The sequence below is a fragment of the Colossoma macropomum genome, unplaced genomic scaffold, assembly GCF_904425465.1.
Source record: "Colossoma macropomum unplaced genomic scaffold, Colossoma_macropomum, whole genome shotgun sequence".
NCBI classification, from domain to species: Eukaryota; Metazoa; Chordata; class Actinopteri; order Characiformes; family Serrasalmidae; genus Colossoma; species Colossoma macropomum.
Genome location: NW_023494786.1, coordinates 10588646 through 10603468, shown reverse-complemented (window position 1 = coordinate 10603468; position 14823 = coordinate 10588646). Strand labels below are relative to the sequence as shown.

General features: G+C 40.3%; 2 protein-coding genes across 2 annotated transcripts; both read right to left on the bottom strand.

Annotated features, from left to right (window-relative positions):
• Positions 1–2362: 2362 nt before the first annotated feature.
• Positions 2363–8287, bottom strand: arcn1b (archain 1b). Its single transcript, XM_036560646.1, has 10 exons — positions 8056–8287; positions 6763–7026; positions 6477–6656; positions 6175–6380; positions 5903–6067; positions 5589–5754; positions 5103–5250; positions 4845–4953; positions 4556–4760; positions 2363–3884 (listed from the first exon to the last, which is right to left on the bottom strand). Exons 1-10 carry the CDS (start codon positions 8056–8058, stop codon positions 3795–3797), a joined length of 1536 nt encoding a protein of 511 aa, XP_036416539.1. The 5' UTR covers positions 8059–8287; the 3' UTR covers positions 2363–3794.
• A 1676-nt stretch (positions 8288–9963) lies between these two features.
• Positions 9964–12304, bottom strand: cryaba (crystallin, alpha B, a). The gene is made up of 3 exons (XM_036560660.1): positions 12083–12304; positions 11758–11880; positions 9964–10819 (listed from the first exon to the last, which is right to left on the bottom strand). Exons 1-3 carry the CDS (start codon positions 12269–12271, stop codon positions 10628–10630), a joined length of 504 nt encoding a protein of 167 aa, XP_036416553.1. The 5' UTR covers positions 12272–12304; the 3' UTR covers positions 9964–10627.
• Between the last annotated feature and the right edge of the window lie 2519 nt (positions 12305–14823).

The window sequence follows — 14823 nt, the reverse complement described above, 5'->3', positions numbered from 1 at the left end:
TAAAGAAAATGGTTCTATATAGAACCATGAATGCTCAAAGAACGCTTTGCCTGATTAAAAGGTTCTATGCATCGTGAAAGCATTCTTTAGACTGATGGAGAATGTGCTATAGATGGTTCTATATAGAACCCTTTTGAAAAGGGTTCTTTTCTTATTAGGATGTCAAGCTTGTAATAATAGAAGGGCCCTTTTTTCTGACCCAGTTTAGTCTGTCCCTGAACAGGTCTTGTGCCCACATTTTCCATTTCCATGGACCTAAACGACACGGTGTATGTGTTTATTTGTAACAGCTCTCTTATTGTGTTCACTGTGTTGTCTGAGGAGTTTTTAAGTGGCTCAAACACCAACCGACTCTACACAGGTCGAGTTGATATGAGTTTTCGTGGGGGCAGCACCGCCTACTGGCCAGAGCGTAGACTGCTTTAAAACAGACACGAAAGAAAAGAATAAAACGTGAGAAGAATAAAGCGTCTAATGTTTCTCTTCAGGCTGGTGACACGGTGAGATTATGGGGAAACTGATTTAGCTCAGCTGCTTTCCTAAAACGTTCTTTGGTTCAGTTTTACTGTTGCTGTATTACTGGGTTAAGTTCAGTGACTCTGGCAGAGCTCCGTCTGTGAGTGAACTGTGCGGTGAAGGGATCCTGTATAAATCCTCCACAGACATTTTAGCCCACTTATTCTGTGACCGTCACTCCGTTCATGCCCTGAAACGCGTTGCTCTGAGAAGAAAGAAAACACTGGACAGTGCCCGAGGTTCGATCCCAATCGGGAAAGAAGCGAAGTTCAGTTTCGATACGGAAGTAACCTCTGAGCTAAACCAGTGCGGAGGCCACTCTCTTCAAAGACTGTTTTAGCTCTGAGTGAACAGCGGAGGCGGAGACTAGGCTTCCGCCTTCACTGAGTGCCCCCAGCAGAGGACTGAATATTAGGGGATTCAAACCATCCTTACTTTATCACTGCAGTGTCCGTATCCGCAGTGCTTCTGTTATTTTAGCAGCGCAGTGTCTGTAATGTTACTTTATCAGTGTTGCGCCAACAGTGTAGTCTATCAGTGCAGTGTCAGTAGTGTTATTCTATTAATGTAGTGTCAGTGTCAGTAGTGTTATTCTATTAATGTAGTGTCAGTGTCAGTAGTGTTATTTCATTAATGTATTGTCAGTGTCAGTGGTGTTAATTTACTAATGTAACGTCAGTGTTAGTAGTGTTATTCTATCAGTGTAGTGTCAGTGTCAGTAGTGTTTATTAATGTAATGTCAGTGTCAGTAGTGTTGTTCTATCAGTGTAGTGTCAGTATCAGTAGTGTTATTCTATTAATGTAGTGTCAGTGTCAGTAGTGTTTATTAATGTAATGTCAGTGTCAGTAGTGTTGTTCTATCAGTGTAGTGTCAGTATCAGTAGTGTTATTCTTTTAATGTAGTGTCAGTGTCAGTAGTGTTACTGTATTAATGCAGTGTCAGTGCTGTTTATTAATGTAACGTCAGTGTCAGTAGTGTTATTCTATCAGTGTAGTGTAAGTAGTGTAAATTTATTAATGTAACGTCAGTGTCAGTAGTGTTGTTCTTTTAATGTAGCGTCAGTGTTAGTAGTGTTATTCTATTAATGTTGTGTCAGTTTCAGTAGTGTTATTCTATCATTGTAGTATCAGTGTTAGTAGTTATTCTAATAATGTAGTGTCAGTAGTGTTATTCTATTAATGTAACATCAGTGTCAGTAGTGTTATTCTATTAACGTAGTGTCAGTGTCAGCAGTGTTATTCTATTAATGCAGTATCAGTAATGTTATTTCATTAATTTATTGTCAGTAGTGTTATTCTTTTAGTGCAGTGTCAGTAGTGTTATTCTAATAACATAGTGTCAGTGTCAGTAGTGTTATTCTATCAGTGTAATGTCAGTGTCAGTAGTGTTATTCTAATAACGTAGTGTCAGTGTCAGTAGTGTTATTCTATCAGTGTAATGTCAGTGTCAGTAGTGTTATTCTAATAACGTAGTGTCAGCAGTGTTATTCTATTAATGTAACATCAGTTTCAAATAAACTCAAATAACATTTGGACCAAAAGAAATGTAAAAATTCATGTGTCACATGGACATTAATGGGTTACGTGTTAATTAAATGAAAAAATAAAATTTGGCTCTCTTTGTCTTAAAATGCAACGTTCTCGAAGTCCTAATGTATTACTAGCATCTGTTCGGCTCTAGATCTTTACTGTTTGTTTTAGTAGCAATGTTAAGTTCTAAATCTGTCTTTTCTGGGGAAGAAACCTTTCAAATGCTAAAATTACATACAAGGGTGCAGATCTTCTAAATGTGAGTTACTGCCAGATGGACATATGGGGTAAGCAAGAGTAATGAAGCACACTTTCATTCAAATTCAAGCAATATGCTTTAATATCAAAACAGTTACTGTAAGCTGGAATGTTATAATTCCCACATCTCTGTTGATTATTAAAATAACTCCTCAAAAAGTAAGCTATTGTCCAGCAAGGTTTGGGAAAAATGCAAGAGAAAAAAAGGGTACCAATGACAAAGCATATTCCTCTCAAGAAAATCAATGCATGTCAGAAGAGGGCATCTATTATGATGGTACTCTCAAATCAAGCTGAGCAAAGTACTTTTAATATTTGTGAATGCTTGTGCCTATTATTACAAAATAGAACCATTTAGGCAGGATTTACAGCTGCTTGAATTAAACTTCAGCACAGCCATGAAAGCCGATGACAACATTAGCTATGAGCCTCATGAGTTTATGATTCCACACAGGGAAAACACACTGCACGCAGTACAGTGTGATCCAGTGGCTTCAAGGGTTTAGATTTCAACGGCCCTACTTGATGTTCATGACTGAGAACGCAACTGGACTTTAATTAGGAAGGCTATTAGGGTCACTCTTATGGCTCCATTATCATGTGGTTGAGTTGATTAGTGTTCTTCTCTGAGCATGTTGTAGGCCCTGACAGTGATATAGGACCAATAGTTATAAAAGGTGCAGTGGCAGGAATCAGAGTGAAAGCAGACAGGTGAAAGCCTCTAGAGACGTGCACACCACCATCAGACTGATATGAACTGTTGCAGACTAACGCTACTGATGTTCTACTGTGGATAAAACTGCTGCACTTACAAATGGCCTTGAATACACTTCAGAGAAAATGGTTCAACGATATTACCACTTTGTGCTTTTACTAGTCATTTTGTACTGGAGCACCCCGTTACCAACACCAGGCAGTGCACCCATATTAACAAACTGTCAACCCATTATTATAGAACAAAATCACACATTGCTGGTTAAACAACAAGCAACAGCTACATACAGCCATAGAATTAGTTTCTTCAGGATTTAAAGCAAAACTCAAATTCCAAACATTACTTTCTGGTATTATTTCATTAATTTCAAGTAAACATATCCATTGTACTTGATACGTGAGAATTACTGGCTCTCTTACATTACAAATTCTGGAAATGGAAAACATTACACTCAGCAATGGTCAAACTCCTCCTCTAATTTATTTCAAGGGTTGTGAAGACCGCCAGTCCAGGTTAATGGTACGCTGCAAGATGTTGTGGTATGATGACTTCTCAGTTGCCTCGGCCTCAAATCACAACACTCCAGGCTCATCTGCCTTCATGGTAGATGCTGCTTATTTTCATATAAACGTATATAATTTCTGTTGCCATACAAACATATAAATACACCAATACTGCACGCCACTGGATTGAATTTTGAGAGTCTGGTGTACTGTCTCCAAACTGTTACACAGGTAGGCAGGCAGGCTAGAAAAATATTTCTTTAAGAAAGTCTTTAGAGTATCTCATACTTGTCAACGACAAACGAAGTCTCGATGGAATATTTCACTGGGCTGTCTCCTTCTACATGGGTCACTTTGGCCACCTGTAGTAACAAGGCAGAGATAAAGCAGTTTTCAAATGATTATTTTGCATACATGTATTTCCAGCTTTTTCATCAACATAAAATAATTGGCTAGCTCAGTAGAATAAATTTCCATATGAGAATGGGGTTTTACAAAACTTTAAAAGGGGGTATATAAAAGTACATAACTAAAATAATGTACATTGAATGTGTTATCACAGTATTACTTTACCCCTCACACATTTTTTCTCACAATCAACTCTTCTCCATTCTCTTAGCTTTATATGATGATCAACTGCGACCACATCACAACCGTGATGTTCTTGGTGGTAACATGCTCCGCCTTCGCCTCCACAACTGCTTAATTATTTTTTAGTCACACATATGTATTTCTGAATACATTGATCATCAGATATAAAAGGCTTATTAAAAAAGTGCAAGGTTTTGGTATTAAACATTGCTATTTAATTACGTGGAAAAAACAAGCCCTTTGTTTCTGAACAGCTAGCAAGAAGACACATGAGCAAGTAGGTCTTAACAGCTTATGTTTTCTTAATTCATTATTTAACAATAAATATACGTTTTAGGTGGTGGTCAAGAGGCAATTCTGGGGGGCCCTCAATAAAAACAGAGATAAAACTGTATTATGCCCCTGGATTGGTCCTGAAAACTACAAAACTGATTTAACTCACCTGAATGTCGCAGTAGTTGCGTCTAGACACAAAGGAGACACTGACTGGGAAGAAGTCATTTGGTTTGCCAGCTATGCTGAATTCCAGACTTCCACTCTTGTTATTTTCATCTATGACAGGTAGGCACCATTCAAGGATGTTTTTCCTGCTGTCATGACGATACTCCCCATCAATATCTCCAATGACAGGGGCACCTACTCCAGACCTGCAAAAGAAGAATGCATGATTAAACCAACAGCATTCAATTCTACGCCCTTTTCTGACTAGACATCATTTATTAAGTACTTACGGCACAGGGATGCTAACAATCACATCATTGAGTTCAAGGCTTTCGTCCTGGAGCTCGTATTCAATGTTGACATCGCAGTTACTACCACTTTCTGAGGGCCAGCAGTTTACTATAGAAAAAAAAACAAACAAACGTTACATTAGAGAAAGGGCACACCACAACTGAATACACTTAACAGTCACCAAATAATAGACAACCACTAAACATACATTTAGGAACTTTTTTTCAGGCAGAAGCCGTAACTCAGATCGTGCTTACTAGTTAAAGGGATGAGGGACTCATCTGTGCTCTGTAGCCTCCACTTCAGTACACCCACATCACTGTTGAGGGGGAAAGACTTCTCTGGGTTTTTCAGACCAATCAATGACTCTGCGGTGAACAGCTTCTTATCTACATTGGGGTGGGTCTGAATAAAAAGAAAAAAATGATTTTCTCTTATAGTATAGTAGCTCAGTATTGTGGGTGGGGCATAGACATAATATTGAGTCACTTCCAAATGTTATTTCAAACAGGCACAGATTTGCTAGACATCTTAATAAATGTTACAAGAGTCAAGAATCCTTAAGTGTTCAGTGTTTTTTCTAATTTTAACATATATAAAGTTATCTGTCAGGGCAGTATCAGTATCAGTTACACCAATTTCAGCAAAATCTGCATACAGCCTTGTTTGACCATGTAGCGTTTTCTCTCAGGATGTACACTCTACAGATCATGCAATCTCAAAACACTAGAACTCAAAAGCACCTGTAGCTGCACTCCTTTCTTGTCGTTGTTGTTAACGTGCAAACGGATACGGCCGTTTTTGTCATCCGACACCCTCAGGGTTATCATGCCCAAGATCTCCATGTTTTGCAGTCCACCATCCCGTCCACAGGTGAGAGATATCTTCTCCTCTATCTTCAGATGTACACTGAGCCATAGGAAAAACAGATGAGCACATGTTACATTTGGATGGACTGTAACTGCAGGTTTTAGTGTGTGAATGTATACGTTCACTACACAGCATTACTGATTAAATGAATTGAGGAAAGGCTGCTGATAAATGACTGCTACAGTACCTTTCAGTGTTCACCAGAGGTTGAAGGACTTTAGATGCTTCAGATGCTTTCTTTCCCCCACTGGGTATGATGATATTTTCACCCTCAGACTTTAGTTTGTCTACAAAGTTATCAACCTCCTTTCCTTTGGCACCCAGCTTTAGGGCTTTACTAGGACCACTTGGCCTGCATAACACACAGCTTTGTATCAATTTCCGCTTATACTCATGTATGAGCAGTTAGAAATTAACTGTAATGTACTCAGGTGAAGTCTAAGTTCTCAGTGCACATACCTAACTGGGGCTGGCGCCATTTTCGGCTTCTCTGGTTCCACAATTGAGTCTGTGATGATGGTGGCTGGGCTGATACCACTCATTCCTGAACTTCCAAAGCCTCCAAAGCCTGGCGCTTTTTTGCCGGCACGCTCAGCATCCCGTCTTGCCTGCTGCAACTCTTTAGCCTTCCGTCTCATCTCCGCATTTGCTTCTCGTTCTTGTGTCTGGCATAGGAAACAGAGATAAATCATTTATAACGATGCATCAGAACAGCAGTTTCAGAGAAGATACTCCTCACTGAAACATTGCAGCCAACCAACCTCTCTGACTGCACGGAAGACCTTCTCCTCATGTGAGTCCATCTCGGTGAAGGTACGGATCTGGGCTAGATTGACATTCTCCCTGTAGCCCAACGCAACAATCTCATCAAAAGCAAATATGAGATCAAAACAGTGCTCTGAGATCTCTCCCTCCTCCAGCACGCGGCAGTATTCAGGAATCTGTGAAGAGACACAAGCATGTAAAATACTAAGACAGCTGTACACACAATCAATGTAATGAGATGTATGAAAGTACACGGGGCAGAGAAAAGCAAAACATAACTACCACGCGGGAGAAGAGCCGTAACGTCTCCAAGTCCTCCAGAATGTTGCTGTTCTTTGTAGTGACAAGAACCATGTAGAGCTTCTCTAAGGGCTGGTAGACATAGCGCACGCTGTCTGTCTCCACAAAGGTGTGCTGCTTTCCTGTGCTCATCAGTTTAGGGAAAGCAGCCAAAAGACCCTCAATGCGAGTGCGCGTCATCTCTACAAACTGCCGTGACACTATGGCTTTTCCAGCCTTGGTGCACACTGCTGCTGCCAAGAGCACCTAAAACAGATTTTGAAAATGACATAAATAAATATGCAAAATCCTCCTGCTTCTTCCTGCTGACACAGAACCAAGTTCAAATCTTTAAAATACATATTTGTAATTTAAACAGCATTTTTATTTGGTGTCATGGTTATTAACTTTTCAAAATGACTGCTGCTAATCCACACGTCTAGTCAGGATCCCTTCTGAAATCTAGACCCGGTTGCCAATGCAATGCCATTGCAACAGTGTCCATCCGTTGACATATGATTTACTTGATCCTGTAGGTCACTTATTTAATCTTTCAGGCGTAGTATTGAATTAAAGCTCGTAGATGAACAGGGTGCCCAAAACTGGGACCAAAACCACGCAATAAAACCTTTACTACTAACGTATGAAGTCACAAATGATCTGTGTGACACTAACAAATGAATCGACAAGGCTTTAGCGTTTTCATACAAATTCTATTCACCGCAAATGAGTTTTAGCTGTAGTCTGCCAAGCATTGTGAAAGTATCAGCTAACTCATTATGTTACCTGGCCAGCTAAATGAGTTACTAAGGGTCATAAACAAATGATAACTTAGCGGTACAAGTTCGGGGACACAAATAACCCAGCTAGCTACCTAACACATCTAGACCAAATCGACTATTTAGATGGGAAATTATAAACTTTACACCTGCTTATACTGGCTTGCTAGGGATCTACCTGGCTGTACTTTTAGGGACTTACAGCTAAGCTAGTTAGCTAGGTTAGCTGACTAGCTACCTAACGTTAACATATGGCTAACTAGCTAACTTAGCTAGTTATAGTAAAACTCCAGTTTCCGTAATGCTTATTAACATGCATTGTTGTGGGAAACGGTTACACAAAATTATTGTTTTATAATGTTAAACTGGCTACGTGTCAAACTAATGTTAAACGCCGCGTCTACCGCCATTCAACCTACTTCGCTCCTTAGCTAGCCAGCTAACTTGAAGCTAGCTAGCAAGGCGGCTAACTAAGTAACTCCAGCTCGATTTATAGCTTATATAAATTGAACCCTACCATTTTCGCTCCGTCTCAAGGTGCTTAAATCCACAGTCGCACTAAGTATGGTGTTTACAAAACCAACAAACGTCAATATCGATGTGTCCTTTCCTGAAGGTGTCATGCAGTCCGAGTTGTAGCAGTGTGGAAAAGCAGAGCCACGTCTCCAACCGGAAAAAGTTCAGTCTCGCAGCCACGCAGCCCCGCCGCATCCGAGACGGCGCTTCAGTTCCCTGAACTCTCCTCAACAGAGCCAGAGTCTCTAACACCAACACCAACACCAACACACACCACACCACACCACACCACACCCCACCCCAAACACTCTGAGAGCGACATTAACCTCAGCAGAAACAGTTCCCCGGGAAAGGAAAGTGTTCAGTAAAGTTTAAATTTTGTTGCACTGATTATAATCAGAATCTTTATTGCCTACGAGATGTACACAGAGTTTCTCTTAGTGCAGGTGTCAACAAAGATGCTGATTATCTAAGTAAAACTAAGCGAACACATCCTCTACAGAGCTGTTACTGTTTATTTACTGAATCTGCTGGATATAGACATATATACTGGACATAAACACACACACATTATATGTACTCTCAACAAATATAGAAGAACTGAGCACAAAAGCAGAAAAAATGGCATTTCAATTTGTTCCCTATTGAATATCACTAAAAAAAATACTTTTACAAATGTATGTGTGTGTAAGCTGCCCACATCTACAGCTGTACATAAACATGTACTTCTGGTAAACGTCTCTGGACACTAAACATTTCCATATCCCGCATTTGTTTTGATCTGTTTCTGATTTTTGTCACTACTTTTAGTTCTTCTGATGGTTTCACACGTGACAGCACACAGCACCCACACGCTGAAGCAGAACTGCAGTGTGCTGATGCAGATGCACTGTTCCTCACACCAGTGAAAACCTCACAGTCTTACACTCCTGACAGTGCAGCACTGATTTTGACACGTAGATTTGACAAGTTTTTAAGGGTTTGTAGTTGTTTTTGCCCCAAGTTCCTGCCTACATTTGACCCCTGCTGAAAAAATAAAACAGCACAGCTGGTCACTCAGTATGCTCATGCAGGTTGACCAGCATACCAGCCTCCAAAACACAACCTATGCTGGTTTTGGTGGTGATTAGCATATTAACTTTCAGTGCTGCTGACCAGCATCCAAAACACAACATAGGCTTGTTTTGCTGTTGACCAGCAATGCTGGTTTGTCTAGCAGGGGCCTCTCCAGGTCTAGGGAATGTGGTGAAGTGAGCAGACTTAAGTGGCCCTCTAGTGGTGGAGAGTATGTATTGCCTCCAATCTATGTTTTTCTTCTCAGACTGGCCCTACTGACACCATACATATGAAATGGTAATGAATTTGAGTCTTGATACCCAATTTGACATTTCTGTGGAGTCTGGCATTCTCAGCTGGGGCTAAAATCACCAATGTTAGCTATTTAACGTTAATGTTATAAGAATTAACCTGGTGTTTCTAAAGGACACACTTCCTTTTACCTGTCTTGTAAGTGTTCTGATAATGTTTGCACACCATGAAAGATAATAAATATCTATAAAAGGGCGTAGCAGTCAAGCAAAAACAGACATTTTCAGGTTTCAGTTCCTTTAATAAGTCATTCTATGGTTAGCCACTGCCACTGATGCCAGTGACAGTTACACAGAAGTTCTAACGTCACATTTGGAGGTAAGGAAAATAAAGAATAAGGATTGTGTGACAGCAGAGAAAAAAGGGATGAACAGTCACACCCCTGCCCCCCAGTAGCCCAAATCCATCAAAACCCTAACATTCTGGTGTCTAATGACCTACTGTTTAGCCTCTTCTAAAGACCTAACTTGTTTTTGAGTTATTTGGCCAACTTTCTAGCCCTGACCATAGTTTATCTGGGTTAGTCTTAGAACGTAGACTTATAGAAAGTGTCTGAATGCCATCTTCCAACATTATCGCTGATAGACATACAATGTCACATGCATACAAAGATCCCCACACCATTTCTGACACATATAGTAATTCACAGTGTGTAACATATATTGGGTCCCAGTTACCACTCAGTATTGAGGTGGTACAATGATGTCAAACATGTCTTGTACAAGCAAATAGGACAGTGAACTGGCCAAAGATGACATTTCTCTCACTACACAATATCAACATCATGGCATCATTATAGGCTTCTTCAAATGCTCTGTGGTTTCCTCTTTTCATCTACAGCCTGTTCTCAGGGCTATGGTCATAACCATTTACCACCACCGCATGATTAAATAAGCAGTCTCAGACTGAAGGCTATCAATATAAAAGGCTGGCTACAAAGCTGCGAGACATTACATTGCTCTAAAGTGCACGTTTTTTCACTGATGACCTGTGGTTTAGTTCTAGCTCAACCATATTTTAGATTTAAAGACTGTTACACTGAAACTGTGGTCAGTTCACAGGTGCTGTACTTGAAAATGTACAGGCTATGTTTGCTTCTATAAGTCATGTTCTCAGAGGCAGTAGAAGAGCCGGATCTTGTGGGGCAATGGGAGGAGGTCTGAGCACGGAGGCAGGGGAGGGGTGCAGCTTCCACATGGGCCAAGTTACTTTGGTGCAGCGGCCTTTTCCTCGCAGGTGATGGGGATGCTGCGCTCAGGGATGTCCTGCAGGTTCCGGGCAGCAGAGATGCACAGCACGCCGTCGTAAGACAGACAGGAGGTGAAGGCCCCAGGGTCCACTCCCGATGGCACCTTATACTTCCTAAAGAACTCCCTCGCCACATAGCCATGCTCATCCTGCGAATGAATGGCAATGAAACTTCTCACAAATAGATGTTTAGCGCAGCAGACAATATTCATTCAGTGAAATATTTGTCCTCCATGTTGTAAGGATTTACCCCCAAACTCTAAGGAAATATAAATATCCAGACTTTCGTTCCACACTTTCATAACTGTGTATCATGCAGAGTACTTTCATAGAGGTTACTGAATAAGTCATAGCAGTTACTGGAGAACAGGATAATATAACTTAAGATAATTAACTGAATAATATGAGTTTACAGGGTCAATACTTTTCAAAAATGCTGCCTTCTTTTAGGTGTTCTGCTTATGTTTAATCACCATGGAAGAGAATAAGTGGTTGAGAGAAGGACTAAATGAGCTAAACCAGCCGTTCAGATTGCAGGTCCTTTACAGAGCTATTTTCCGCTTGAGGTCCACCTATAACATTTGTGTGGATTCATAAACCAAAAAAGTCATCATTCATTTTTACATAGCCATTTTTCAACCTTTCTTTACTGTGCCTTTAAGACTGATATATGTAAATGAGCTTTGGTCTACCCTCAATTATAGCTCATTCAAAAAGTAGTCCAGGCCAAATCACTCATTATAAAATCATTGTAAATAGGCAGGGCTAAACTGCTTTGGGCTGCATGAACAGATGTTTAGCCTCTTCTGAAAATCTAACTTGTAACTTTGTTCAACTTGTAGCCCTGACAATAGTTTATCTGGGTTTATCTGATGGACCCCTTTCTGGCATTTCTGACACTACAGTAAATCACACTGTAACATTTATTGGGTACCAAATATTCTGGTCAGCACCAATGACCAAAATCTATTCTATGTTATATAGGTATGTTTTAGTCGGCATCTAAATACTTAGAACATACACTTTATTCATGTAAGGACACACGTATTGTGTGAAGTGTTAGATCATCTCATGTGTGTTTTATTACCTGTCGCTCCTCATGTTTGCCATGAATCTCGACATACTCGTCGTTGACCTTGACTGACAGCTCTTCAGGAGAGAAGTGCTTCACATCCAGGTTGATTATAAAGCGGTCCTTATCCATTCTAACCTGCATATCAGAGAGTAAAATGCCTGGCATATCATACAGGAAAACATCTCACAATCAAGACTGAAATAGTAAATATCTTGCCCTCGCTGTTGTCATTAACGTGAGTTATTTTCCAAGTAATTTGTACTAAGATTGAAAAGACTGTCATTTTAAATACATTGCATGGTTCTCAGATAGATGCTACCAGGTAGACCTCTCTTACCTCGGACATGCCACCATCCCACCAGTTTGGATAGCGCCAGAAATAAGGCCGATAGTAGAACATGGCATAGAATGGTGCGAAAAATTCACTGTCCCACTGCTCCCCGAAGTGCTGATCAAAGATCCGGAAAGGGAAGAAACCTGGAAAGTAAGGCCGACGGAACCAGGGTTTCTGGATTGCTATGTCCATTATATCTCCTCCAAGTGGACTTTGGTTGATGGCTCTTGTGGATGTGCAGCTCATGCCCCTGCCCAGGCCCATATTTATGCTCCGATCTCCAAGCTCATGCCAACTACACACCCACCCGCTGATCTGCATCCAATAATGAGGTAAAGTGTTTGTGCAGCTCTCTTCCCCTCTACCCTCTGACATGCCCTGATGCAAAGCTCACCCCATGAGGACATAGCCACCCTGAGGTCATTCACATACAGAACCCTGGATTACTCTCAGGGATTTGAATAATGCTGATGCCCCTCCACTCACAAGCTCGGAATGATTTTTGTTTGGCTAGGTTAGACCGCTTTCGCCTGAAGCCTTCCGTGAATTTGGCTGGAGCCCCAGCGGAGGAAAGTGCCAAGGGATTCCGGATCGAGTGGCCTGGCCCAGGACACAGCCGGATGCAGTCTGCTTCCACTCAGCCCTGCATCAATGGAGAACTCAGGCAGAAAGATAATTTGAAGCCCCCCAAAAACGAGTGGGATTGCAGCCCTCAGCAAGATGGGTGATCCGCTGTGAATCAGCCAGGATAAAAGGACCTTCCAGCCTAGCAGTAGCACACTCACCCACCTGCAAGCTGTGGAAAGTCTCATACCACTCCATGTACAGTACTGTGCAAAAGTCAGAGACCAGCCTTCACTTATTTAATTTCCAGTCAAAATGGCAACTGGGTACAAGTTATTAATTTTTCAGCAGATATATCAAAGTTTTCGTCTTTTAGAGATCCACTTCCGCTCTAGCTTCTGAAAACAATCGACAGGTGTTTTTGTCCATCCTTCTCCTGTGAAAAGACAATGCAATGCTGTGAGCCTGAAAGGATGTGTAGCTTCCAAGAAGCTGTTACTGAGAAAAAGAACACTGGCAAAAAAAAAGAAAGAGTCTAGACTTCAACATCTTTGAATGTGTTTAGGATTATTTGGATCATAAGAAGCAGAAAACACAACCAACTTGTAAGACTGAACTTTGGAGGTGTGGAAAAATATCCCTGCAGATTTCTTGGAAAAGCTGAAAGCAGGACACTCGAAAAGAATGGGGGCTGTAATAAAGGCAAAGAGTGAACACACTAAATACTGAAAAGTGAAATTATATTGAGCTGTTCTGTATAATTTTCTGTTATATATGTTTTGTATTACTTTTCCCTGATGCTGAAAAATGGATAAATTAATGGCTGTTTTGACTCAAATTAATGAAAAGGCTCTGATTTTTGCACACTACTATGTGTGGAGGTATGGAAAGGCTAGAAATGGACAGAAATGCTGCCGTTCCCGCATAATATCAGCAGACCTCTTGTCTTCCAAGTTACCATGGAAACAAACCTGACATTGTACCAGTTCTTGGTAAAAATGACTTATGTGTAAAATGAAAAAGGAGTCAAGAGAGCAGGATGATTCCCTTTTTACAATAAGAGAAGACTCCCTCCAACATTATTTTTAGCTCTTGTTCTTGGTTGAAGCACTTTATGAGGACAATTTCATGCTGTCTCAGCACAAAATGCCATTCGTTCACTTGCTTTTATCAGGAAAATTGAATGGGAATAATGCTGCAGTCGCATATCTACAACAAATCAACTGTAACACCAAAATGTTTGACTGGAATGAAATACACACACACACACACACACACACACACACACACACACACACACACACACACACTTTCTAAGCCGCTTATCTTTCTGGGTCATGGGGAGAATTAAACATAGACTTGGCAGCAAGTAAAACACTATGTAACATTAAATGATAAATGAACAAATTATATATCAACTATAACAGATTAACAAACATATTAAAACATAACAAGAATATTTTGTTGTTTATCACATTTAGAATAATACAGACGAAGAACAAAGACTGGAAGAATACATTTAGAAAAGCATTTGGTGTTTCACTCCTCTGTGAACTCCAGCCACTGTATCACTTTGTTCAATATCGTCAGCAGCACCTGATTTAATTTAATGAAGCACTGATTAGCTGAAGCAGGTATTGGATGTTAACTGTAAATACTGGTCTTCCTCAAAGAGAGCTTTGGAAATAGTGAAGCTAACATGCTGATATATATAAACTCACAATTGTTTATTTGTTTGTCATTTCTTCTAATGTTGTTTTTTTGGGCTAATAAACATGAATTGCCCAAATTATTGTAAGTTTGCAGTTACTAACCAAATATTATTTGGATTATTCTGAAACATTTCTGAATTCTTTTTTTTATTGTTTTTCAGTTCTATTTAATATTGTGGGAGTTGTATATGATCTGATTATATGAAGAAAGCTGCAGTTAAGCTGTCTATTTTATCTCAGCATGGACATCTTTGCAGAGAGGTGTGAATTGTTTTCACAGCAGGGAGTTCTCATCCGTCCTCTTCCACCCCTCATTGCTTGCTAGCAACTCAACACAGAGTCACACTCCAGTTAGTCTGTTAACAAAGATACGGGGAAAAAATATTTAATTATTTAATTACATAAATAAAAAATATGGATTGATTTCCATTCTGCCCAGCAGAATGGCTACAAGGGGCCTGCAAAAAG

Excerpts from the sequence above, each read along its gene's own strand:
- arcn1b (XM_036560646.1), bottom strand. Across the intron at positions 6,381-6,476 it reads TCTTCCGTGCAGTCAGAGAG|ACACAAGAACGAGAAGCAAA; the intron begins GTTGGTTGGCTG and ends TTCCTATGCCAG. Across the intron at positions 6,068-6,174 it reads ATGGCGCCAGCCCCAGTTAG|GCCAAGTGGTCCTAGTAAAG; the intron begins GTATGTGCACTG and ends TGTGTTATGCAG.
- cryaba (XM_036560660.1), bottom strand. The coding sequence starts at position 12,271 with ATGGACATAGCAATCCAGAAACCCTGGTTCCGTCGGCCTTACTTTCCA. Across the intron at positions 11,881-12,082 it reads GGGATGGTGGCATGTCCGAG|GTTAGAATGGATAAGGACCG; the intron begins GTAAGAGAGGTC and ends TCTGATATGCAG. Across the intron at positions 10,820-11,757 it reads GCAAACATGAGGAGCGACAG|GATGAGCATGGCTATGTGGC; the intron begins GTAATAAAACAC and ends ATTCATTCGCAG.